This window comes from Gopherus flavomarginatus, chromosome 25, assembly GCF_025201925.1.
Source record: "Gopherus flavomarginatus isolate rGopFla2 chromosome 25, rGopFla2.mat.asm, whole genome shotgun sequence".
Classification (NCBI taxonomy): Eukaryota; Metazoa; Chordata; order Testudines; family Testudinidae; genus Gopherus; species Gopherus flavomarginatus.
The window spans coordinates 15731969-15758995 of NC_066641.1; the positions used below are offsets into that span (position 1 = coordinate 15731969).

General features: G+C 42.2%; 2 protein-coding genes across 7 annotated transcripts in view; both read left to right on the forward strand.

Annotated features, from left to right (window-relative positions):
• Positions 1–6: 6 nt before the first annotated feature.
• Positions 7–27027, forward strand: part of LOC127040667 (ras-related protein Rab-18-B-like) — a 28161-nt gene continuing 1140 nt past the window's right edge. The window contains exons 1-9 of one of the 6 annotated variants that reach the window (XR_007771500.1): positions 7–292; positions 370–425; positions 866–927; positions 5175–5247; positions 6252–6370; positions 7491–7557; positions 8624–8837; positions 14081–14200; positions 20552–20607. Coding sequence is in view for 5 of the 6 variants with exons in the window: in XM_050935139.1 (XP_050791096.1) it covers positions 120–292; positions 370–425; positions 866–927; positions 5175–5247; positions 6252–6370; positions 7491–7557; positions 8624–8796 (723 nt within the window). In the remaining variant the exon portion in view is untranslated. The other 5 variants (XM_050935139.1, XM_050935136.1, XM_050935138.1 and 2 more) reach the window with 5 other exon arrangements.
• Positions 14207–27000, forward strand: CFAP97D1 (CFAP97 domain containing 1). The gene is made up of 5 exons (XM_050935140.1): positions 14207–16217; positions 20552–20622; positions 21088–21206; positions 23082–23205; positions 26941–27000. The coding sequence occupies exons 1-5, from the start codon at positions 16097–16099 to the stop codon at positions 26998–27000; spliced, it is 495 nt and encodes a 164-aa protein (XP_050791097.1). The 5' UTR covers positions 14207–16096.

The following is a 27027-nucleotide window of genomic DNA, read 5'->3' on the forward strand; positions in this document are numbered from 1 at the left end:
CCTCCCTCAGCCCCGGGAAGAGGCAGCAGGGGTCGAGTTCGCCTCCAGCCCGCGGTCCCCGCGCCGGTCCGTGGAAGGTTGTGTATCAAAGGCTGTATCGGGCGGGCGGGCCGGCGTGTATGGCGCTCTCCGGCCCGGTCACAACAGGGCCCAGGGAGGAGGCGCTGGGGCGGAGCTGGGGCGCCGGCCCCCTCTCCCTGCCAGTGCGGGGTGCGGAGGCGGCTGCGCAGGGCCCGGCCATGGCCACGCTGAAGCTGGTGGTGCTCGGGGACAGCGCGGTGGGGAAGTCCAGGTGCGGAGGGGCCGGTTTCTGGGCCGGGGGGTTGGTGTCCTGGGAGGCCGCTCACCCTGTCTCTCCTTTCCCCGCAGTCTCTTGCTGAGATTCACCGATGACACGTTTGAGCCGTACTTGAACCCCACGATAGGTGAGTGCTGCGAGCTTGCCCGGCCCGGCCCTGACTCGGCTCCCGGGGATCTCTTAGCACTCGGGGATATGTGCGCGGGCTCCAGGCCACCCCAGGGTGAGCCCCCCAAGCCTGCAGCGTTGCAGATGGATAATAGGAGATAAGGAGCCAGGCCCCCTGTGACACCGGCTGTAGGGGTCTGGATTTGGGAGTGGAAGGAGCGCGGCAGAGGCCTCCGAAAGGGGAGCGGGAGGCTTTCCTAACTGGCTGTTATGAACACACACAGCCTGTGTTTGTGTTCATGCATCTCTCCGTGTTAGGTGCTGTGAAGTGACTGTACCTCCGCCCTGTCGTGAGGTAGCAAATGTCGGCGAACTTCATAGCAACTAAACTAAACGCAGAGAGTAGCAACGCCTCTCGCTGTTTGTCCTGACAATGCTTCCCTCCCTTTTGCATACCAGGTGTTGATTTTAAAGTGAAGAAAATGGTGGTCGACGGCAATGCAGTGCAACTTGCAATATGGGTAAGTTTTGCCCAGGAGGGATAAAGACAGATCGCCTGCCCTTTTACGTTACTGAAGTTTGCTGTACTTCAGAACAGTGTTTGGTAGTGAATGGATATGCAGCAGATCTTTGCGCACACAGTATCTCGAGTATTTAAGTCCCATGGTTCTGCTACTGTAAAATTGTGTGAAGTGGGCAAGGCTCCTTTTTTGAAAAACTTCTCACATTTCATCACTTTCTTCCTGAGTCTCAGAGGTAGCAGTGTTAAGTCTGTATCTGTAAAAAGCAACAATCTGAGATTTATTTCAACTCCAGCATAAATTCCAAGGGCTTACTCCTGCCATTACATATGCAGCTGGGATTCACTTCAGGTGAACAGATAGCAAGTGATGGGTGTGTGTGTAATAGGTGCCTAAATAAGACAGTCTCGAATATCAGGACTGTCCCTATAAAATCCGGACATCTGGTCAGCTTAGCTTCACTAGTTCTCCTGGACTCCTCTGCTGTGCATTAGTGGATTTGACAAGACACAGCCACCCATGAAAGAGGATTGTTGAGCCCCAGGTATTCTCCAGGTAGACAGCCCTTGAACAGCCAAGACCTAATGGGGATGAAATGCCCAAAACAGCTACTGTGTGGATTTAGCTGTATTATTTCTATGAGCTCTTTTGCATTGAACTCACAGCGCACCATGCTGAAAAACTAGACAGTTTTATTTCTACACTTGCCATGCACTGCCCCATTCCTTCAATTAATGGGAAAGGGGAATTCAGTGTTGTAATCACTGTTTAATCACTGATACAGACTTATTTTCAGAGGGTCAGGGTCTGAGCCTTCACCTACCACTGCTGGCTTCAGTGGAGGAATTCAGAACCTCTGAAAATTAGCAAAAAGAACAGGAGTACTTGTGGCACCTTAGAAACTAACAAATTTGTTTGAGCATAAGCTTTCATAGGCTACAGCCCACACCAGACTGCAACTGCATGGAAAGTATAACTATGATATTTCTAAAGCTTCCTCTCCACACCCACATCCACAGTGCTTGGTGCTCAGTGCAATAGAATGATCATGAACTAAAATACCCCAAAATAAAAAAACTATTTCAAATGCCCTACTTAAAATTAAAAGAAAAAGTTGAAACTTTCTCTCTCTCTCCCAAAAATATATTTCTACATGCCTGTTATTCTCCTCTCTGTTTGCTTTCTGCCCCCTCCTCTCTCAGATCCTCAACTTTTCTTGTTTAAGTGAGGTGAGGGAGACTGAAATTAAACTCAGAAGGAGCAGGTTCCATATACATGAGGGTACAATTGTCTGTCAGCCTCAGATCTAAAAGGTGGATAGTGTGGGGGTAGATGCTCATATGCATGAGGCTTCATATACATTATCTTGGACCAATACTGTTAAGGCTTTAAAATAAAAACAAAACAAAAAATGCTATCAGAAGCAACCTGCCAATTTGCATCATTTACATTGATTGTCTATAAAGCAGAAGTAATACAATCATGGTTGCTTAAACTAGGGAGGAAATATGCTTCTTGCATTCTGAACAAGTTGCAAGCAAAGAAGCAGCTCTGCCAAGAGGGAATTCAAATAACCAAGCTTCAGTCACAATGGTGTGTCTTGCTGTTCTGAGATCAAAATCAAGGGCAGAGCCTGTGCAAATTGTGCTGCTGAAAAAGATACCTTTGCAGCAGTATGTTAACAGCATCAGGAGAAATCACTCATTACTGACATGAAGCTGTATTATATAATACAAAAAATAAAATCCATAAACAAGCTGCCTACCCCCAGAAAGATGTGCAGAGTCCATCTTTGTTTAAGGTCTATGTCAGCTTACTTTGTTCTGTGCATAGGTACTCTGATGACTGGTGCTCTGTGAAAATTAAAAATCATAGATAAGGTTGAAAATAATAATAAAAAAAAAAAAAAATTTCCAGCTGTTCTGGAATTAGTATTTGGAAAGCAAATAAGATTTCAAAAGCTTGATGGGGAAACTGGTCTCTAGAATAGCAAACAGACTTGGAACATAGCACTTGCCCTGCATTTCGTGTACTTTACAGTTTCATAAAGGCTGAGCAGGCAATGATCTGAAGTTCCCTGTGGCTGGATGTACAGTAATCTGCCCCAGCATGCCAGATGTTAAAGCAGAACTGCTTATTTCTAAGAACATCACTTGTGTAGTGGCTTTAAAATCCTTCCTCTTCTTTTTGATTAGTCAGTTATCCATGAGAAATTTTTTAAATTTTTATTTTACTAAGATTGCATTGGTCACTGCAGGATTTTCTTTATTATTAAAACTGGGGATAACATTTAGGAACCATTTCTTTTTTGTTCTTTCATATTGCCAGTTGCACTGGTACGAAGGAGTGCTCTGCTGTTGTATCCTTGTGTACTTGGAGGCTTAAGGGTATAATAACAAACTGCTTAATAAAAACTCTACAGGTCAGCCCTTGTAAGTGAATACCATGCCAAACCTATGATTGAATATTTACTGAACAACGTAGAGAAATTGTGTGATGGTGTAGATGTTCAGGTATTGTAATCCTTACATATATTTTAAATAAAAGGGCAATTTCTGAAGTAGACTCAGACTTTCAGGCCAGAAGGTGCCACTGTGATCATCTAGTATGACCTCATTGCAGGCCACAGAACCTACCCACCCACTCCTATAATAGACCCATAATCTCTGGCTGAGTTACTGAAGTTCTCAAAACATGATTTAAAGACTTCAGGTTACAGAGAAATCCTCCATTTACCATAGTTCAAACCAGCAAGGTCCTGTTCCCCATGCTGCTGGGGAAGGATCCCCCCAAGTCTCTGCCAATCTGGCCCTGGGGAAAAATTCCTTTTTGACCCCAAATATGGTGATCAGTTAGACCCTGAGCATGTGGACAAAATCCACTAGCCAGGCACCTGGGAAAGAATTCTCAGTAGTAACTAAGAGCGCTTCCCATCTAGTGTCCCATCATGGGCTGTTGGAGACATTTGCTATTTACAGTTGCAGATTGACTTATTGTAGACAGTCTCATCACACCATCCCCTCACTAAACTTAACAAGCTCAGTCTTGAAGCCAGTTAGGTTTTTTGCCCCCATTACTCCCCTTGGAAAGCTGTTCCAGAACTTCACTTTCACTCCTTTGATGGTTAGAAACCTTAGCCTAATTTCAAGCCTTAAACTTATTGATGGCCAGTTTATACCCATTTGTTCTTGTGTCAACATTGGTGCTTAACTTAAAGAAATCATAGTAGGTAAAATTTCATATTCCTTTGCCTCTTTATAGTCCTTTCTCTGGGGGGTTGGACTTTATAATGCACTCTGGAGATGTTTGAAGTCTTTCTGGAGGGAAATATAGGGAAGGATTGGCAACCTTTGGCACATGGCCTGCCAGAGTAAGCACCCTGGCAGGCTGGGCCACTTTGTTTACCTGCCGCATCCATAGGTTCTGCCGATCGCGGCTCCCACTGACTGCAGTACGCCGCTCCAAGCCAATGGGGGCTGCAGCACGGGCCGAGGGATGTGCTGGCCGCCGCTTCCCGCAGCCTCCATTGGCTTGGAGCTGCAAACAGTGGCTAGTGGGAGCCGCGATCGGCCAAACCTGCAGACGCAGCAGGTAAACAAACTGGCCCGGCCCGCCATTGGGCTTACCCTGGTGGACCACATGCCAAAGGTTGCCGATCCCTGATACAGGGTATTGCACTAATAATTTAATTGACCTGTGAATAACTTAAATCTAATTTCTCATTTGCTTGGAATCCTGCTAGCCTCAAAATGATTTACACATACTGGGCCCTCTTCTTCTACTGCAGGATAAGCCAATGGGACAATCAAACCCACTGTTTGCTCCTCCTGCCTGCAGTGTCTTGCACTGGTTGAGTATTTAGTCCCATTTCCTCACCTCTTCCACTTCCAACCCTGCTCATTGTATATATAGTATTGTTTTGCTTGCAGTATTATTCCCTTATTTATTTTTAAATGGCCTTCCAGATCTGAGTCTCATTGGCTTTCTTCACCTCTTTACTCCTGTTCAGAAGCTGACATCCTCTTTAATTTTAACCTTGAATTATAACCTCTCCTTTTTCATGTTTTTTCTTTTCATCTCATTATTTTTCCTAATATTTGTTGCCTGTTTCCCTGACTGTACATCTCCTGTGCTTTATATATCCTAATTTCAAGATTCATGGTCAAAGCATTGTTAACTTTTTCTGTTTATGCCACATATTGCAAATTACCCTTTAGTTCTAAATCTTTTGGGGTTTTCCTCTGTAGGATACAGCGGGACAGGAACGGTTTAGAACACTGACGCCCAGTTATTACCGAGGAGCTCAAGGTGTTATTTTAGGTAGGAGGAATATGATTAGCACAACTTTGAAATCATTATCACTAACTAAATGTTAATACTTCTTTACCAAAAGAATACCAAAAGAAGTGGTATTCACCAAAAAGGGAAGAGAAGCAATTCATATGGTTTTAACAATATGCCTGTTCCACTAGGCTGAGTTTTGGCTCCTAGTCTTATCAGTAGGAAGTGATGAGGCTTCAGAACATTTTAAATTAAAAAGCTGTAGACTTTATATTACAGACAGCTCAACCATTGAGCAGATGCAGTCTCAGCTTTATAGTAATTTCTGTTTGGAACATTTCTGGTTACAAAGCAAATTGTTTTTCAAGTCTGCTCTTCCTGAGACATTACTATTTCCCTCTTCAGAAACAATATCAAATCTGCTGGTGAAATGTGCAAATAACTTATGGCAGGTCTTATTCTTTGTGATCGCATCATCTGAAAAAATCTGATTCCTATTGTCAAGGGATTATGAAAGCTGAATAACCTGCTATACAGAATATACATTCCTTCTGTGGTATAGTCTGCCACTCTGTTCAACTAATTAGCAATAAGTAAGCACAGTTGTGGAGTTACCAATAACCAAAAGTCTCTTTTTTAAAAGGGTACTGAAAAATTCCAGATTTCTGTTGCTAACCCACACATGAACACACTCCACTGCCCCCTTAAATACGTAACTTTCTATTTTAAAATATCCTGCAGTTCTACTCTCAGCTCTTGAATTCAAAGCCAGTAACAGCATAAAGCCCTAGCTGTTAGGTTGGGTTCCCTAACCTTAAATATTACCGGAACAGATGTTTGTTTCCTATCATCACTATACATACTCTGAGTCATCAGGGATTAGAATTGATATTCCTACTGTCAGAGGGATCACATCTACTACTCCTAAAATTATTTGAAAGTAACCTCAAACGAATAAAGACATAAGAAATAAGTGCAGCACTAATGCAGTAAAAATAGCCCAGGAATCTGCAGTTGACAGTGTCCCTTTCTTTTGTTGTTAGTGTATGATGTCACGAGAAAAGACACTTTCACAAAACTAATGACCTGGCTGAAGGAGCTGGAGACATATGCTACGCAGAGCAACATTGTAAAAATGTTAGTTGGCAATAAAATTGACAAGGTCAGTTTAGAGCTGCTCATACACTTGGTTCTCATTCATGGTCAGTAGGTGTTTCCTGTGCACCAGGAGGCTCACAGCCTTGCATGCAGCATACCTGGTCTGTGCCGCCTTGACTGAAAAACCTGAATGGGGCAGGCTGGAGACCTCCTTTCCTCGCTGCCTCTTCTTAGAGGCAGAAGGTTGTTTGGGAATTTTGTGCAAACTGTCCCGGAGAGATGACCTGATCTAAATCAGGTGAGCTGTTGTAAACAAGATGAATCGAAAGAGCAAATAATATTTAATGAAAAGAAACTACTCTGGAACTCTTCCTGAGCATCTCCAGTGAAGTGCCATCTGAGTTACAAGACCTCACTCTCTCTCCTCAGCTGTCCCTTTCTCCTGACCCTTTGGCTAAGCAGTGTGTCTTAGACTCAGCCTCTGGGTCTCCCGTAGGTATTGCTTCTGGGTTTCAGATCTGCTGTCATTCTCCCTCCTCTTCTGACTCTCAGCAATGTTAAACTGTTCAGGTTTCTTCAATGGGCCTCATTTCCCATCTTAACTACTGCAGCCTCCTCGCTAGCCTCCCTAACACTTTGTCCCCTCCAATCTGTTCAGAAGGCAGAGACTAGAATTCTATTTCTTGCTCACCACTCTGACAGCATCATTCTCTCTGAATGCCTCCACTGGCTCACTCTATCTCATCACACTGAGTTCAAGCTTCTTGTGCTTGTCTTCAAGGCCCTTTATAGCTCTGCTTCTTCCTCCTTGTCCATTCTTGTCATGGTATCTCCTGCAGACGCTGCCAGCCTTGTCCACCCATTTGTCAGCCTCACACACTAACATCTCCACTCTTTCTTGTACACTGGTCTTTTTGAACAACTCCTCCTTTAGTTTCATACAATCCAGTCAGTGATTTAACCGCTCTGTGGGTCAAAGCTTGGTGTCTGGGGTGGCAAAAACACTAGAGCTGGCCCTGGCCAGAGGTTGCCGACCCCTGATATAGACTTACAGATTTGCAGCAACAATTTGATGTATCTGGAGGCGTTTTAGAAAATATGCCCACAATGACACTTTTCCTTGGAGTTCCCAAGACCTGGCACGTATAGCGTATTTTACTTTTATTCTTTTCTTTTCTCTACAGCCAGATCGTGAGATAAACAAAAAAGAGGGACTCCAGTTCGCTAGGAAACACTCAATGCTCTTTATAGGTATGCAGTTCTTTGCCAATAAAGATATAAAAATAGGACAGTTATTTTGTTACAGCTGAGCATGAATGAACAGAATGCAGCTCTCCTCCAGGAGATTTTTCTTTGTTACTCTTGAGCTACTGCAGCTACAGATGGCTGAAGGCAGCAAGTACCTTTCAGATCCATCTGGAGTTAAATTAACATGACTCCTTTACTGCCTTGGTGCCCTGTGTGTGTACAAAGAGTCTTATTTTCTGAGGTGCTGCATGTTTACCTGACCTGGAGTTCTGGGTGCTCAGTGCCCTGAATGTTAGACCCATAATGCATACCTATCATATTGGCACCAGTCCAACCCTTCTCTTGCAAATATTAATGTTAATTGAAAATAAGATTAGTGTCATTGACTGGCTGCTACATTTAAATCTGTGACTTAAAAGTAATGTGCTGTATTGTGTTCCCAAACCCGAGCCATACTCTGCTCAGACTGGAATCTTTATTTGGGGCTGATACCCAGAATTTTGACCAGTTCCTATTTTTCAACTTTGAATTTTTTGTAGAGTTATGGAGGTGAATTTATAGCCAATTGTAGAATGCAATCTGTCTTGGGGAGATGATATGGTCAAGATGAGTGAAGGTGCAATGAAATGAGAACCTACAATTGGTGAAGCCTTTGAAATGTAGGGTTGGAAGGACCTAAAGGGGTCATCTAGTCCATTGCCACACAGTAAGGCAGAATTAAGTATGAAGCACAACAAATAAGTAAAGGGAGAACTTTCCTTTGTTTGCTGATTAAATTCTAGAGCCATCTTTTTCTAAACATATATGTGCAGGATTGGTCACAACCCGAGGAGAAGTTTCAATTTAAAAATGCAAAAAGGAAGGGGAAACAATGGAGTTTCCTTCAGTGGAAATTAGACTCTTCAGGCTGCTGTGGGATGATTTCTCGAGTTTACTGAGAACTGAAGAGGAAAAAAGTTCAGCTGCAAATAACAAAATACCATCCCCCTCCCTCCAAATATAATTGTTTTATAAAGCGGAAAATTCTGTGCAAAAATGTAAATTATTGGTTTTTACCCTCTCTCTCTAGAGACCAGTGCTAAAACGCGGGATGGAGTACAATGTGCCTTTGAGGAAGTGGTCATAAAGATCCTACAGACTCCAGAACTTTGGGATAAAGACAAACAAAAGTTCGGAGTCCAGTTGGAGACACCACCACCCACAGAGGAAGAATTTTGTGGTGGATACTGTATACTTACTTAAATTCACAGATGCCTAGTCCATCTGACCAGCTGGACTTTCAGGTATATTGCTAAGAGCTTACAAAGAGACAAACCAAATTCCATTCTGGACACGTGTGATTTGTTATGGGACCAACCCAGATGGCTTTGTTTCAGCACACCTGCCTCGTTTTAAAATAATAGATTTGATGGTTACTATGTTGGCAAAAATGGAATATATATTTATTTGTATGAAGCATGGTACCTCTTGCTCTGACAGTCTTTGCTCAAAAAATAAGACTACAGTGTCAGATAGCAGCAGAGTGTTATTTGTCATAGGGCTAATAATAGAGCCAAGCTGTCCAACCCTCAGGCTTTATTGAAAAGCTTTCAATCTCTACAGTAAGCATGCTCGGGCAGCAAAGTTCCCTTGAAGTATTGAAAAGACACTTCCCATGCTACAATCTGGGATAATCACTGATTCTACCTCCCTGTTTCAGGTGCTTTTATGTGCTGGAACTCCTTCTGAGACCTTTTCCACTTGACTTATCCAGAACATTTCATCCAGTTCTCTCAGATCCAAAAACTCAGTTCAGCTCCAGCTTATCACTCAGGTTACTTCATTAGGCATGGAACAGTTCTGTGCCCACACTAGCCAGGACTAGATACAGCTGGTTTAAATACAAGGTGACATCACAATTCCAAATCAAATCACACACTACACATTTTTCTAGTTATTAACAGCTATACTTTTTAAATGTAATTGTTTTGGACATCATACGGATCATGTAAGGACCAGTTGCTTTGCAGATTGTGTAGGGCCCAGTCACTTCTGTCCTCAACTTAGGTACATTTCAAGCTTGTCAGTTCAAAGTGTCCCTGCTTACCTCAGTTAGTCCAAAAACAGTCTCCAGAAGACTAGGGTGACCAGATTACAGGAACAAAATATCGGGACACATGAGGGGGCAGGTCCGGAGCGCTGCCAAAGCAAAAAAAAACAAAACCCAGAGCCAGAATATCAGGACAAATGGCATCCTGACCATACATCCGTCGGGACGCGGGACAAACGACTGAATATCGGGACGCTTGGCCACCCTGCAGAAGACAGCCTGTCCTACCCTTGTTTTACAGTTTAACCTTGCACTCAAATTGAGCTATATGCAAGTTTATTCATGACCAGCAAGATCTAGGCCTACATTATGTAGTATGTGTTGCTACTAAATTTTCCCAAGTCAGAAGTAATCCAGCTGCCTATCCAAAATATTCTGGGTGAGGACAGTCATCATTTCAGTGTCATACTCTTGGGAGGTAGACTTTTTCCACTAGCTTTTCTGTTGCAAACCCAGGGGTTTACATGCAGCTCTGTGTAGATTTACTCCTCACTGTTTCTTACATAATTTCTACCAACAGCTAGGATCAGTGACTATTAGAACTGTATTGTTTTAGGCTCTAATTCCACAAGCCACGTCCATTGCAATTAATGGGGCTGTGTGTGGGCACAGTGGTCTGCCCAGGTGGAGCATCTTGCAGGATCAGGATTGTAATCACTGTTCCTTCAAACTGCGGCTGTGATCAATAAAAAATCTGGTTTAAAGTTATGTGACAGCAAGTGAGGCTTTAGAGGATTTTCCACTGAAAACGAGATCCTTCTCTCCATTTTTCTTACAATTTCTATAGTGGAGTTCTGGTAATTAGTTGCCACTTACCTTTATTATTTCCCCCTACAGTGAATCACTTCTCTTGAAAGTAGAGTTTGAGTTATGAATGCAGCTGTGGCTCTTCTAAAAACTTAGAAATTACTGGGTCAGATTCTGACCCTAGGTATGTTGCCTTCTGTAGAATTACTGCCAGATTTCACTGCCAGATTTCACCAGCAATTGAGACAAGAACCTGGCTGGCTGTTTTAACACAGCCAATCTCAGCCAGCAGAAGAGATCACTATGACAGCAATAAATATGTTAGATGCAGCAGCTTTTGCAAGACGGTCCTCATGATTAGGGCTGCTTTAAAGAGGACCTGGTGCACTGTGGGAACTGTTGCCTTTTATGGTTCTCTTTAGCTAAGCTACAAATGAAAATCCAAAGGCTCCATGGTAGTTATAATGTTTAAATTAGTCTCAAAAGTCTCTTATCCTGCTCTACTCAGCATGTGAGTGGAAGACGGTGACACTAACGTGACACTCAGGAAAGCTCAGACTAATCAACTAAAGCAGTGAAGTCAACATGCCTTAATTAAAGCACATTCAATCCCTGTGTAGATGCTCTCATTCAGAAGTAAAGTGGCCTTAGTTCACTGTAGCTTATTTCTACTTGTCCCATGCAGACAAGCCGTAACATTCATCTCTTGAATAACAAAGGTCCAAAGCTTCTGATGAATGAATAAGAGAGAACACAAGGACTTTAAGGGTGACAGTAGGTGACGGGGGGTTGGCTGGGGTCAAGAGGAAATCTGAATTCATGAAATCAGAAATAGAAGAGACTGAGAAGGGCATCCTAGAGTTGCCGCTATAATTCTTCTCTCTAAGATTGGCTTACCTTTCAGCCCTTACAAACTACAGGCAGCGTTCCCTATGTGCTTAGCTGTTTCTGAACTACCAGCACAAGTTCCAGAACTGCAGTATATGCACGGGTGAGCGAGAGTGTGTATGCATGCAGCATGTGTACAGTCATTGCTTCATGCAGCAGTGACTGCTGTGCAGCTGCTTCCATTCTGTGACTGTAATGGTGCCATGCCTAGATACTATGCTAATTGGTGCTATGTAAATACCATAGATACAATAATTGGAGTCTGCCACCCTCTCAGTAGGTGTTTGCTACTCATCAGCTACCAGACTAAACGTAACAAACTGCCTCTCCTACCTTACAAACAAGTAATATGCCCCAGCCTCCTTGTCTGTAATACTGAATGTCATTTCACGGTATTTGTATCTTCTGTCTATATCTGTCAGCATGGGCTCTAAGCTCTGTAGTAGCTATATGGCTGTAAACTATTTAATGATTCCTAAAATATGCTGTTGCTTTAAAATAATGCCTGTTTAATAGTTCCCTCCTGTTATAGTCTGCTTTTGCACTTTAATTAATTAATTGCCCTGGCAAGACCCTGCTACTCCACTGCCCACATATGGGTAAGTGGTATCAGTAACTAAGCAGTGTGTAGGTCTCTAGCTATGCCTTCACATTAGCACTATTGAGAATTAGACCACACACATGCAGACATTAAGAATGTACTCTGCCATGAAAAATGCACACCTATATGTGCATGGAATAGTACCGTAATAGAAAATAGTTTAATTGGTCTTTTTAATCCAGTATTTTTAGAGCTTCAGAGGGACATTCATATCAAACATGACCCCATCTTAGTTTCCATAAAATTAAACTTTAAAAAAACCGAAACATCATAGAAATGTCTCCATGAATGTTATGCATTCCAGTGGAAACAGCTTACTTAAAAAAAGTTCTGTATTGACTGTTCAATTATTTTATCTTTGAACTAGTGTAAGAAAACCTAAAAGTGCAATTGTCTAAAAGCCAACTGTAAAGAAAAACAAAACTCTTCAAGAAGAGAGGTGCAAACAGTGGCCAAACAGAACAAACAGGAAAAATCAGATAATTAAAACTGGAAGAATTTTAAAATTCAAACTAAGGTGTATGTAACATATGAAGAAAAATAATAATAATCCTCTACTCCATCTCACTATTAAAGGTCACTGTCATGTTAGAAATAATTACTGAATTTCAACTTTTATTGTATAATAAAGCATTTGATGGTAATACCTATCGAGTCCATACAAATAATTAGCAAGTTTGTTTTCTTAGCTAGTATGATTGTGTTACATGCATTAGTGTAATACAACAAATGTAATATAAAACTATTTATTTATAAATATAAATATTTTGGCAATTGCCAGATTTGTCCTACCTTATTTTGAAGCAGTTATGGGCCTGATTCTGTCCTGTCTTGTTCCTTGTAGAGTCATTCACCTTTGTGTAAAATGGGTCTGTAAAACTGCCACTGGTGTAAATGAGTGGAGAGTTCTGATTTGCCTGAGTGTAAATGATGGTGTAAGGTGCAAAGCAGTTGAGAATCAGCCCTTGCATGTTTTCCTTTTACTGAAATCTGAATCTGACGAACATGCTACAAAGTCAGCAGACACCTGATGAGCTCAGTCAAGCACAGACCAATGAGAAAATGTTTAAATCCTGAAGCAGCCTTTAAATATTCTTAGCAACTGCTGTAGAACCATGGCCGCTTAGATCACCAGCCTGAAGAATAACATCTCACTTCACCTTACTGGTTGCAATGTATAAAATGTGACTATTGGAAACATGGTGGTTCAGGTCAATTCATAGAATCATAGACTATCAGGGTTGGAAGGGATCTCTGCACGTCATCTAGTCCAACGCCCTGCTCAAAGCAGGACCAATTCCCAACTAAATCATCCGAGCCAGGGCTTTGTCAACACAAAGTAAAAGAGAATGCTGGTTTGCTGGTGTGCCCCACCACAAATTCACATGCACAGTGTGTCACATCTCACAAAAAGAAGCTGTTTCAGTCTCTGCAGTCGGTTTGCAGAAAGTAAATGTTGCATAATTCAATGCTGTTCATATCTACTGTATATCACCACAAACAGGGAGTCCAGACAGAGGCAGTGAAACAGATTGGGAGCCCTATCTGTGAGCTAGCGAAGCAAGGAGGCTGAGTGGGTAAGCTCAGATGGGTATTTTGGGGGAGTCTGGAGGAAGAAGTGAAATATCAGATGGGGGGGGTGCATCTGAAAATTGGCTGGAACGTGGAAATATGGTGTCATGGTGCAGGAGGCAGGAGAGCCGTCTTAATGTGGGATGGGTGAGTGAGCAGAAGCTGAGAAGTAGGAGGTGGGTGCTACCTCAAGGGATGGTGTTGAGAAGGGAGAGGAGCTACAGACAATGCACTGTTCTAGCTGAAGTGCTTATAGCACAGTGTCATTCCTGATTCTCAAGGGGTTAGTGTTGGTCTTATTGCCCATCTTAAGAAGCAGGGGAGCTCATATCCAACAGGCCCTGGTATCACTCCAATATATCATGCCATTTATATGCACTCAGTTCTGAGGACAGACATGACTCCTGATTCCATTTTTCCTCCATAAGAAAGATGACCTTATGGGTAAAGCATAGAGCTGAGAAGAGATCTGTGTGCTCTGCTGCTGCCCTGCTATGGGTAGGTCACTTGGTCAGTGCCACAGTTCTTATCTGTCAGCTTGGAATGGCATTTGCTTCTCTCATAAGTGTGCAGTGAAGCCTGATTCATTGATGTCAGAAAGTGATTTGTCCTTTTCTGTCACCTCCTAGCCACAGATCTTCCCGAATGGGGCTTCCATTGTTTTAATTCCACAAGGCTCCCGTGTCTCCTGTCTGAGGGAAAACCTGTTTCTCCCTGTGTTTGGTCACAGACTTTAAAGCATAATATCAGTGAGTATCCATAATGCCTCAGCTGGTGTTAATACAGATATTTCACAATGTGACACTAGCTTTCATAAAACACCTTACCCCCAATTTTGTAATACAGTAATATTATATACAATTAGTTGACTCAATTACTTATCATTTGAGGTTCAGATCCATGGAAGACCCCGTCTCCCCCCACTCACTACGTTGATGGCTTTGTTTGCCTTTTACATACATGTGCCTTTGGTGTCTGTGCCTGGTTGGTCAGACAAACAAATACACATTCTGTTGTTTAGGGCACAATGAGCTTATGCATTGCTTGCCAAACACATTTTAATAATATAATTCTAGCACATATCCATAACTCTTCGTACACATCCCATATGTACAACATGCAATAATTTTAAGTATCAGTGTGGTATTAGTTTTCCAATTATAGTTTACATGACACCTTTTACATTCAGATTATGATTATTGTTAGCTGTAGTATGTCAGGCCTGATGGGAGCTGCTAACAGAGCACTGACCCGCAAATGGGCATCTGTGTCACACCATCCTGTAGTAACAAACACTAAAGGGAGCATTTCCCATGCAGTGTTTCCCTTTTCTCCTCCTTTTTCACCTCTGTTGTTGAGGTATTTAAATTTTGAAAGAAAGGTTTAATTATTTAGATTTAACTTTATTTCAAACTTAAATTGTCAAGTCATCAGTGTATTATATTGTTGCTTGCCCTAATTATCAAAAGGAAAAATCTACTGAATTAATGCTTGAGACAAGCGACAGAAGAAGGGCCTGCGAGACTCTCACTTAGAGGAGTGAGCCACTGCAACAGGCTACTGTTTTATCAATGCCTTGCAGATGCTGTACCCTAGAGCCACCTACACTTTTGAGAAATAGCCTAGTGTCTTATAAGATGTTTTCTGAGATATGAATATCCCTTAAACATGTTTGTTCTACCAACCTCCTGCTGAGCTGCCATGGGGCAGGGACAGGTACAGCATTACTGTCTGTGCAAAAGCACTATCAACTTTCTGCTTGTAACACCCATGTTCAGTTCGGGGCTTTCCCATTGTGGGTTTGGGTTTGGCTCTATTTTTTGTTTATTTATTAGGTCACTATATGCAATTAATCGCATAACAATATTCCACAACTTAGTTTTGATTGTCCAATGAATACTAGTGGGTTTGCTTAGCACATACAACATTGCACTATAAACCACCTTTATTGCACTGTGTTCAAAATAATTAAAAAAGAAATATTAGAAAAGCAAATTAGAGAGTCCCAATGAAAATTCTCTTAGTCTAAGAATGTGAAAGATTCACTTAAAATTACATGCAGTTTCCTGAGCCAGACAGATTACCTGTCTAGGTGCTTATCTGGTCCCATCACCATAGTATTTCAGCACCTTCCAAGTTTTTAAGTGTAGAAATAATTCATCTTCCTTCCTACCCTGGAGGAAGAACAACTCGATTGTTTTATAGAGACGTGGCCGTGGGAGGGTGCTGCTGCGTGTGCACATGTGCGTGTGTGTAGAAGTTATTGAGGGAAAGGCAACACAAAGAAAGGAATTCTGCATTTAGTTCCAAACATAGGGAGGGGTGAGGTAACAAACATACATACACACAATAGTACTAGGAATTATAAGAAGCATTTAGAAAGCTACAGATTTAGAATCCTTTTGGAACATCTGGTTGTGTGAGCAAGCTATTTTTATTAAGAAATATTTATCTGCAGTGAGAAGCTGCTTGCTGGTTGGTTAATTTCACCAAAACGATTTGTTATGCTTGCAGTGCTTTCTCCTATAGCAAATGCTGGCCTCTGATGTCATAAGTGGAGTATCTATGGCAACTTTCAGTGGTACAACTCATTTTACACTAGGGCTTTATCTCCTTACTTGGTATCTAGGATTAGAACAGCAAAGATGAGCAGTTTAGAGTACTTAGCATATCCAGTGATTGTTGCCAATCACAGGCAGAGTACCACCATGAAGAAAGAACTGGACATTGGTGACTATCTCTCTCACAAGAACAAACTAGAACTCGGTATGTTTTCTTAAATATTTCTCCTCCACATTTCTGAAGTCACAGTTAAAAGGTTTTAAAACCGGATGAGACATTTTCCTGAAGGATAGCTAGCCATACAACTCAGAAAGTGTAAATTATATACACCAGAAAAATAGGAATTTCAGTCAGGACTCTGTATAAGTAAAGAAGGCTTGAGGAAATCCTGCTGGGAAATATGGGTACTTTCTCTTTTTAAGATAAGTCCAGACACATGTTTTAAGATGACATACACTCCTGTTAGTTTGTAGTTTCCATGATGAGAGCCAGTGGATTCACAGAATGACACAGGGTTTCATGAGGATTTGAAACTTTCTCAGAACTTTATAATTTTACATACAGATTTATACCCAAACTTATTAAGAGTTTCTTTTGATGTTGAAGGATAGGTAAGAAGAGTTTATTAAATTGGCATTGCTAGTGATCAGATAGTTTTATTGATAAGAATATCATACACACATAAATATTGAAAAATGTGTATGTGACCTGCAAGCACTGATGGAAAAATTATTAGGACAATTGGGCTTTTTATTAATTTGAAGTTAAGATTCTCTAATTTCTGTTTATTCTGATTCAGAGATAAAATGAATAGATTAAAAATATGAGATACTTTCTAATAATTAATGATGAGATTCAAAAGGTTTGCAGATTTAGTTCTGATAATCTTCAAGGTTTCATTGCTTAGCAGAACCCATTTAGTCTGTAAATTGGGCTAGAAGTCTTATGGTAATTGGGTTTCTTGTTTCATCTGGGCTGAAAACCAGGAAATGCAGCCATCTGAGAAAAAAAGTTTTGACATATTTACCTGGTTGAACACTTCACAAAATGCTGCCAACTTCCCCAAATTCTTCAGCACTAGGGAACATTTTTTCCTTAAAAATTCAAACTGCTGCTTAGAAGAGTCTGAGAAACGGATACTGGAGGTTTCAGCCAGTTGTAAATCTGTCAAATACCTCCCATGGTAATAATATAACCACTGTTGCATTTAACTTCAGAAAGGGGAACTACATAAAAATGACAAAACTAGTTAAATGGAAGTTAAAAGATATAGACACAAAAGTGAAATGCCTGCAAGCTGCATGGAAACTTTTTAAAACATTGTAACAGAAGCTCAAATTAAATGTATACTCCAAATTAAAAAAACATAGCAAGAGGACTTAAAAAGTGCCACTGCAGCTAAACAAGAATGTAAAAGTAGTTAGAGGCAAAAAGGCATCTTTGAAAAACTGGAAGTTAAATCCTACTGAGGAAAATAGAAAGGAGCATAAACTCTGGCAAGTCAAATATAAGTAGGCAGACCAAAAAAGAATATGAAGAGCAATTAGCCAAAGACTGAAAAACCAATAGCAAATTTTTTTTTTAAGTACATCAGAAGGAGGAAACCTGCCAAAAAATCAGTAGGGACACTGGACAATCAAAGTGCTACAGGAGCACTCAAGGAAGATAAAGCTATTGTAGAGAAGCTAAATTAATTTTTTGCATCAGTCTTCATTGCAGAGGCTGTGAGGAAAGTTCCCACACATGAGCCATTCTTATTAGGTGACAAACTGTCCCAGAGGTTTTTGGAACAAACTGATAAATTGAACAGTAATAAATCAGGACCAGATGGTATTCTCCCAAGAGTTCTGAAGGAACTCAAAAATAGAAATTGCAGAATTACTAACTGTGGTATGTATCCTATCACCTAAATCAGCTCTGTACCAGTTGACAGGAGGATAGCTAATGTGACACCAATTTTTAAAAAATGCTCCAGAGGCTATCCTGGCAATTACAGGCCGGTCAGCCTAACTTCAGTACCAAGCAAATTGGTTGAAGCTATAGTAAAGAACAGAATTATCTGACACATAAATGAACAGTTTGTTGGAGAAGAGTCAACATGACTTTTGTAAAGGGAAATCATGTCTCACCAATTTATTAGAATTATTTGAGTAGGTCAGCAAACATTTGGACAAGAGTGATTCAGAGGATATAGCATACTTGGACTTTCAGAAAGCCTTTGACAAGGTCCCTCACCAAAGGCTCTTAAGCAAAGTAAGCTGTCATGGGATAAGAAGAAAGTTCTCTCATGGATCAGTAACTGGTTAAAGGATAGAAAACAAACAGGTGGACTATATGTCCGGTTTTCAAAATGGAGAGAGGTAAATAGTGGTGCCCCCTAGGGATTTGTACTGGGACCAGTGCTGTTCAACATATTCATAAATGATCTGAAAAAAGGAGTAATATGAGGTAGCAAAATGTGCAGACAATATGAAATTACTCAAGATAGTTAAGTTCAAAACAGTTTATGAAGCATTACAAAGGGATCTCACAAAACTGAGTGGCTGGGCAACAAAACTGCAGATTATGGCAAGATGGGCTACGTCCAGAGGTCCCCTTCTGGAGGCCTCATGGCCCTGCATCACCTTTTCCCAGAATAGAGCAGCGAGAAATTCTCCAGGCAGCCTGGAGTGGCTGCAGAAGAGCAGCCAATCAGAGGAGTTGCTGGAGCGACCAATCGGGGGCAGAAGGGTTCTATATAAGACAAGCGGCAGAGTGCAGAGAAATTCAGTTGCTGTGTGGATCTTGATGAGGGAGGGCTGGGTTCCAGGCTGGCTAGATGAGCAGCAGGCCACAGGCAGCTAACTGCAGAGCTATGGCCCGTACCAGGGCTGAGAAAGAACTTGGACTGTATACCCCAGAAGGGGGACAGAATGTGTGGCTTGGCTGGAGGCCTGAGCTGCCGAAGACCAGCCAAGAAAACTATGAGCTGGGGGGGGGAGGCTCACAAGAGGCGAGTGCCACCCTGTTTGAAGATCAAAAAACCCCAAAAGCAGTCTCTCACCTAACCAAGAGAAAGGGGGCCATCCACAAGAGGTGGGTCCCTCCAAGGTGAAAAGAACTGTGTTTGCAGGCACTATTGGCCAGAGAAAAGGGGGCACGCATGAGAGACGGGTGCTGGCCCTGTTACAGAGATGATATTCAATGTTTGATGCAATATAATGCATACTGGAAAACATAAATCACACCTATACATACAAAATGATGGTGTCTAAATTAGCTGTTCTCTCTCAAAAAAGAGATCTTGGAGTTATTGTAGGTAGTTCCCTATAACCATCTGGTCAATGTGCAGCGGCAGCCAAAAAAGCTAACAGCATGTTAGGAACCATTAGGAGAAGGATAGATAAGACAGAAAATATCATATTGCCTCTGTATAAATCCAGGGTGTGCCCGCACCTTGAATACAGCATGCAACTCTGGTCATGCGTCCCATATAAAAAAGATATATTAGAATTTGAAAAGGTACCAAGACGACCAAAAATGGTTAAGGGTATAGAACAGCTTCTGCATGAGGAGAGATTAAAAAGATGGGGATGTTTCAGCTTGGAAAAGAGACGATTAAGAGTGGATGTGATAATGGTCTACAAAAGCATGAATGTGGTGGAGAAAGTGAATAAGGAAGTATTTACCCCTTCACATAACACAAGCATGAGGGGTCACACAATGAAATCAATAGGCAGCATATTTAAAACAAAAAAACAAAAAGTACTTCACACAATGCATGGTCAACCTGTGGAACTTGTTGCCAGGGGATGTTATGAAAGCCAAACTATAATGGAGGTTCAAAAAGAAGTGATTCTCAACCTTTCCAGAGTACTGTACCCCTTGCAGGAGTCTGATTTGTCTTGCTTACACCGAAGTTTCACCTCACTTAAAAACTACTTGCTTACAAAATCAGATATAAAAATACAGCAGTGTCACAGCACACTAGTACTGAAAAATTGCGTATGTTCTCATTTTTACCATATAATAAAATAAATCAATTGGAATATAAATATTATATGGTATATACCGCAGTATAAACAAATCATTGTCTGTATGAAATTTTATTTGTACTGACTTTGCTAGTGCTTTTTATGTAATCTGTTGTAAAACGAGGCAAATATCTAGATGAGTTGATGTATCCCCTGGAAGTCCTCTGTGTACCCCTAAGTTCATCAGGTCCATCAATGGCTATTAGCCAAGATGGTCAGGGATGCAACCCCATACTCTGGGTGTTCCTAGCGTCTTATTGCCAGAAGTTGAGAGTGGATGACAGGATGGATCGATTGATGATGACCTGAAGTGTTCATTTCCTCTGAAGCACTTACCATTGGCCCCTGTCAGAAAACAGGATACTGGGCTAGATGGATCATTGGTCTGACCCAATATGGCCAGTTCTATGTTCTTATGATGTTGTGTTAAGTAATAAAAGACTGGGGAAAGGGAGCAGGGTGTCAGCAGCTCTTGAAGACTCATCATAGCATAACGTTCATTTTGATTTTGTCTTTTTCCTCCAGCAAGACCTCGTGTTGATAATAAACCCCCACGAGCACAAACTCACCATCACTTTAAAATGAGCAAGATTCAGGTACTCGTCTTTCCATGCGTGTTCAGTTCTTTCCTGTACTAACTGAGGTTTATTCATCATGCTTTACACAGTGCCATAAAAATCAGGCAGTGCTTCAGATAAGTAAACTGACTTTGGGTGTGGCACAGCAAGGGTTCACACCTAGGAAAGGGGGTGGAGAGAGTGAGAGGATGCAGAAATCATAGTAAAAGGATCAAAGATGCTCCAGGCCTCTGCATATCTTGTTAGTTTCTTTGAAATACATATATTTATTTGGATGAACCAGTGGGGAAGGCAGTAGTGATGGACAAGCAAAGAGCATGGCAGTTATGGACATGATGGATGACAGGAGTGGGCATGGGGGGCTGGCTGGCAGATAATGGACTATGGGAGTGGAGGTTGATGGGACACTAACCCAATAAAATGCCTCTTGAGGAAGGATTTGAAGCAGGAGAGTGGTATCACAAAACTGGGTCTCTTGCACAGGAGGACCAGAAGAAAATTGGTAGAATCGAAAGAGAAAACAAGCAGCTGGCAGAGAGGTTAGCTACCATTCAGCGTGGGACAGGGATGGTGGATTGCTGGAATGAATACTTTCAGAGGAGGTAGATAGTATTATTTGGATTACAGGAGCAGCCCAAAGCTTCACTCAGGATCAGATTCACCATTGTGCTGGGCATAGCAAAACGTACAGCAGACAGTCCAGCTGCAAAGAACTCATGCTTCACAAAAGATAGAGCTATCTCAGTTATCATCCTTTCAGGTTCACTCCTTTGTTCTCAGAAGTTGCACTGGTGCCTTTGGGGACATGTTACCATCTGAGGCCAGATGATGCCCTGAGGCTTAAAAGGGGCCATTTTTGGCAGAAGCAGCTGGAGTTGCACCAGTAGGGCAGCACTCATATGCCACACCCCACCATGAAAGTCACTTTTACATGTTTCTGGGAGGGAAGGGGACAAAGCAGTAACTGCTCTTTGCTCCACTCCACGGGCCTCAACTGTATGCTCATGCTCCTTGACCCGCCCCCATGGCTTTTGATGCTGCCATTCATCTCCTACACATACACAGGCATGCATGCCTTTGCAGCACTGTCCTCCTGCCCCTCTGACTGTCTTTCCTTTGGTGTGGGGGGGGAGTCTTCTCACCTTACCCACTCTCTGCCTGGAGTCTGCAGGGCTCTGGCCTTGGCCTGCTCTACTTTTCTCTGTGCACTCTCCAACTCAACTCACCTGGCCTCCCAGCAAAAACTCGCACCCAGACCCTCATCATCAGCTGTCTGGATGAAGCAACTTTCTCTTCTCTGGCCACCCTGGCATCCATATCACCCCCTCCAATCCATGCAAAACGTGTCCAGTAAGCTGGCCTCTCTCTCAGCCCATATCAGCCTCCACCCCCTGCATCCTTCAACTGTCTGCTCTCATTCCACAAGAAGTTTTTGCTTCCTGTCCTTCCTCGCCTTCAGAGCCCTGCATAGCTCTGTCCCTCCCTATTTGTCAAACCTTGTCTTTCATGAGCCATCACCCATTCTGCACTTCCAACCCTGATACGGTTGTGGAGGGGGGGCAGTATGTTCCAACCCATCATCCAATGACTCTGATCTGCTGGTAACCTGACCCTGCCTACTCCTGCTGGTTCAGTCAGCCCTTCAGCACTGTCTCTGCCTCTGATCACCTGCTGACCTGACCTGGCCCGGCCCGCTGCTTGGTGTCTGACTCTTGTTCTAACCCCTAGGCATGGCTGCCCCATAGTCAAGTCATGACAGATATGCAGTACACTCATTCTCCCTCAAACATGTCAGCCCTTTTCCATGCTGCCCTCCCCAATCATGGAATGCCCTCCCAAACTGATTTAACAATATATCACTACCCGAGCCACGTTCATGCCCCTCCTTATAATCTAGTCCTACTAGGACACCCATCTGAAGTGAGCTGACCAAAATATGTATTTTCTTTTTGTATATTTAAAACTATAGACAAGATTCCACTCGTGGTGCACATGTCTAGCAGCAGCATTTTATTACTGTCTTCCCTTCTACACCCTTCATTTCTGTTCTGTTGCTTCTTTCCTGCAGCACGTGTGATATAGTGTAAGCTGTTTGGGGCAGGGCTCTACATATGCACTGGGAAACACCTGCTATAGTTTGGGGTGCTGCAAAGTAACCAACAATAATAAATCTAGAAATCAGCCTGGAGGGGGAACTTATGCCAAAAAATATGATTTCACAACGCTGGGTTTTAGGCAGCATCTGGTATTGCGCCTTTATTGGAGAGCCGTGGACTAGAGTTAATCATAAGTGAGCAAACTCAGCGAAATACATCAGTTATGCCCCTTAGTAGAGGACAGATAAAATTATTTTGACTGAGTATATGCCACCTGTTACCATCAGCTCATGCCTCATTAGTGTCAGCCATTCAGCACAAAGATTCTGAGAATTCTATGGTTTTACAAATAAGGTTTTCATTCACATTTGTTTTTTGCAGCTCAAATAGGGAGAAGCAGAACAGGGAGATAGTGAGGATCACTGTTGAAAATCAGGGGATTTTGAAGCGACTTGGTGACCCTAAACCTACATATGATCGTAGGAAGTCTGAGATTGATTGGCAGGCATGTATAATCATTTTATTCCTGGAAACACTGTTTGCAACTATAGTCAGACTAAACTAGGCTCAGGAGATGAATTGGCTGATCTTAAAGTTTTCCAAACCAAAATGTGCATGCTCAGCTGTTGGCTAGTTTCTCTGGATCCTGTAGTTCTGGGCATGTACATCCTTTATTAAAGCAAACTAAAACAGTCTTACATTGGCTATATGTGTATCTAGAACATAAGAATGGCCCTACTGGGTCAGGCCAAGGGTCCATCCAGCCCAGTGTCCTGTCTTTTGACAGTGGCCAGTGCCCCAGAGGGAATGAACAGAACAGGTAATCATCAAGTGATCCATTGCCTGTTGGTCATTTCCAGCTTCTGGCAAACAGAAGCTAGGGACACCATTCCTGCCTGTCCTGGCTAATTGCCATTGATGGACCTATCCTCCATGAATTTATCTAGTTCTTTTTTGAACTCTGTTATGGTCTTGTTCTTCACATCTTCTGGCAAGGAGTTCCACAGGTTGACTGTGTATAGTGTGAAAAAAGACTTCCTTTTATTTGTTTTAAACCTGCTGCCTATTAATTTCATTTGGTGATCCCTAGTTCTTGTGTTACGAGAAGTAGTAAACAATACTTCCTTATCTACTTTCTCTATAAGAGTTATGATTTTATAGATCTCAATCATCTCTCCCCATAGCCACCTCTTTTCTAAAATAAGGAGTCCCAATCTTATTAATCTCTCCTCATACAGAAGCCCTAATCATTGTTGCCCTTTTTTGAACCTTTTCCAATTCCAATATATTTTTTTTGAGATGGGGCGACCACATCTGCACACAGTATTCAAGATGTGGGTGAATGAATTTATGAAGAGGCAACATATTTTCTGTCCTATTATTTATCCCTTTCTTGATTATTCCCAGCATTTTGTTCACTTTTCTGACTGCTGCTGCACATTGAGTGGATGTTTTCAGAGAACTAGCCACAATGACTCGAAGATCTCTTTTCTTGAGTCCACAGGGCCCTCCCTCTACTTCAGGTTCCAGCCTAGGGCCCTGTGGATTGCAGCTGTCTAGAGCACCTCCTGGTACAGTTGCACAACAGCTACAACTCCCTGGGCTACTTCCCCATAGCCTCCTACCAACATCTTCTTTGTCCTCACTACCTGATGTCTGATAACACTTGTACTTCTCAGTCCTCAAGCAGGATACCTACTCACTCTCAGGCCACGTCCAGACTAGGGTATTAAAATCGATTTTAGATACGCAACTTCAGCTACGTGAATAACGTAGCTGAAGTCGAATTTCTAAAATCGAGGTACTCACCCGTCTGGACAGCACGGCATCGATGTCCGCGGCTCTCCGTGTCGATTCCGGAACTCCGTTCGGGTTGATGGAGTTCCGGAATCGATGTAAGCGCGCTCGGGGATCGATACATCACGTCCAGACTAGACGCGATATATCGATCCCCGAGCAATCGATTTTAACCCGCCGATGCCGCGGATTAGTCTGGACGTGGGCCCAGCTTCTTGCACACCTCTTGCTCCCAGTTCCTCACATGCACTTCCTCTCTTCTAGCTCCCTTTGGTCTGATTGGAGTGAGCCCTTTTATAGCATCAGAGGGGCCTTAATTAGAGTCAGGTGCTTAACAGCCTCACCTTACTCTAAGCAGGTTAATTGGAGTCAGGTGTTCTCATTAGCCTGGAGCAGCCCCTGCTCTGGTCACTCAGGGAACAGAAAACTGCTTTTTCAGTGACCAGTATATCTCCCGTCAACTACTCTGCTATTCCCAACTGGCCTGGGTCTATCACATCATATGCATGATTTCAGATATAAAATCCATTTGTGGCTGAACAAGATTTTAGGCTCTGGCTTTTTCTGGTTAGCTACAAACTGGAATAAGTGACAAAATCACTGAAAGAAGAGTCTGAACCTTAATTTCTGGCCAGGGTCCCTAATTTGACCGACAGCAGCGACTGATTTCTCACTGAAACTTTGTAAAGTCACTGGAGTCTAAACCGGAAATTTCTCTAACTTTATGGTTCCTTGTGGTCTGTTAGAGCAGTGATTCTCAGACTTTTGTATAGTGAATGTGACTCCCCCCCTTATAAATTAAAAATATTTTTATATATTTAACTCCATTATAAATGCTGAAGGCAAAGCAGGGTTTGGGGTGGAGGCTGACAGCTCATGACCTCCTGAGGGGTCCCAACCCCCACTTTGAGAACCCCTGTGTATGAGGCTCATGTTGTGTTCACACTGGCAGGCTGTAAGTTACTGACTTTCCCCACAACCAATTCCTTTTATTAGGATGTTTAATTCAGTTTGCAATGGGATGAAAAGAAAGTTATAAAAAAATCAGGTGCATGTATCTATGCTAGTTCTCTCCTCATAGCTCCTCCATTCTGCAAGAATTTCTCCAAGGACTCCATCTGCTTCCTGCATCATATCATAAGAGGAAGAAGAGCTGCCTCATGTTGCAGTCTTAGCAACACCTGAAACATGATTTACCTGAGGGATGTTCTCAGCCCAGACAGCACGTTATAGGCACAATTCCATTCTTTGGGGCATAATCTATGTGCCACTCTCCAGAGTGGAACTAAGACTTTATATTTTTAAGTCAAAGCAACTACTGACTTTCAGTTAATTAATTTTTTCAGCATTGGAAGAATTTGAGAATCTGGGGTAAATTCTTAAGCAGAGTGTGGGAGAAGAGTGTATAAGCCCTGTTATTAGTGAATTGGGGTTGTATATGCATTTTCTCCCCCACACCGCTTTGAAAGCATAGTCCTCTCCCATAATTGTAAAAAGTTGCTAACCCCAATTTCTCTGTCACAGAATTAAATGTCTCCCTTAAGACACTGCTTATGCATGCAGTAAAAATCACAATGCCACAGAATTCCCTACAGAGAAGGAAAGAAAGTTATGGAACAGCTGCAGCTCATTGCTGAAGGAAGGCTATTGAGTTTACACAATAATTGCCATGTCTCTGTCTCTCATTTTAAAATGAAGTTGCTGAGCCCATTTTGGATACCTCAGTTACTGAAGATGATTCAGAGGCCCACTACACCCTCCTGTATGCTGCATTACTGTCAAAAGGGTTAAGCAAGACCTGGGTTTCCAGGTACCCTTAGTGTCCTGGTACTTCAGCTCTAGGAAATTTAGAAGACTAACAGAATTCTGTATCAAGGTTTCAGGCAGGAAGTAAGTAAAATACATGATTTAGAATGTGAACTTTCTGTGGCAGGGTCTATGTCTTTCCTTGTTTTGTGAGGTGTGGCACATTTTTGGTAGCTCAGAAACACATGCTTTAATCAGGATTAAAAATGCTGCATTTTCAAAAGTGGCTTCTGCTATTCGATGCCCAACTCGAGCACCTTCAGCTCCCCATGGCTTTAACTAGAATTATGGGAGATAGCACATGTGAAAATCAGACCCAAGACACCTCATGCTGAGATGTCCAAATCAGAAGAATCCAAAATCAGGGTCTACTTTTGGCCTCAGGCATTTACACTAACTACTAATAAAACAGAAAACATGGATGAGCGATCCGCAAAAGACTAGATTAAGCCCATTAATGACTCATTACTGCACTGCAGAAACGTAAGTTCTGAAGGAACAGGATGCAGACGTGTTTAAGAGGAAAAAAAAGCATCATGATCAGACAGTGTACTTGTTTTAATTAAAATCCTAATAGTCACTTTAATAGATAATCAGTGTCACTGACAAATCTATACTCTTCCCTTCTCGTTGGCAGAATTCACGGCACTATATCCGGAATACCACGCGGTATCTCATTGCTTCTCGGGATAGCTAGGTATACAGTTGTGCCTTGGCTTTATCC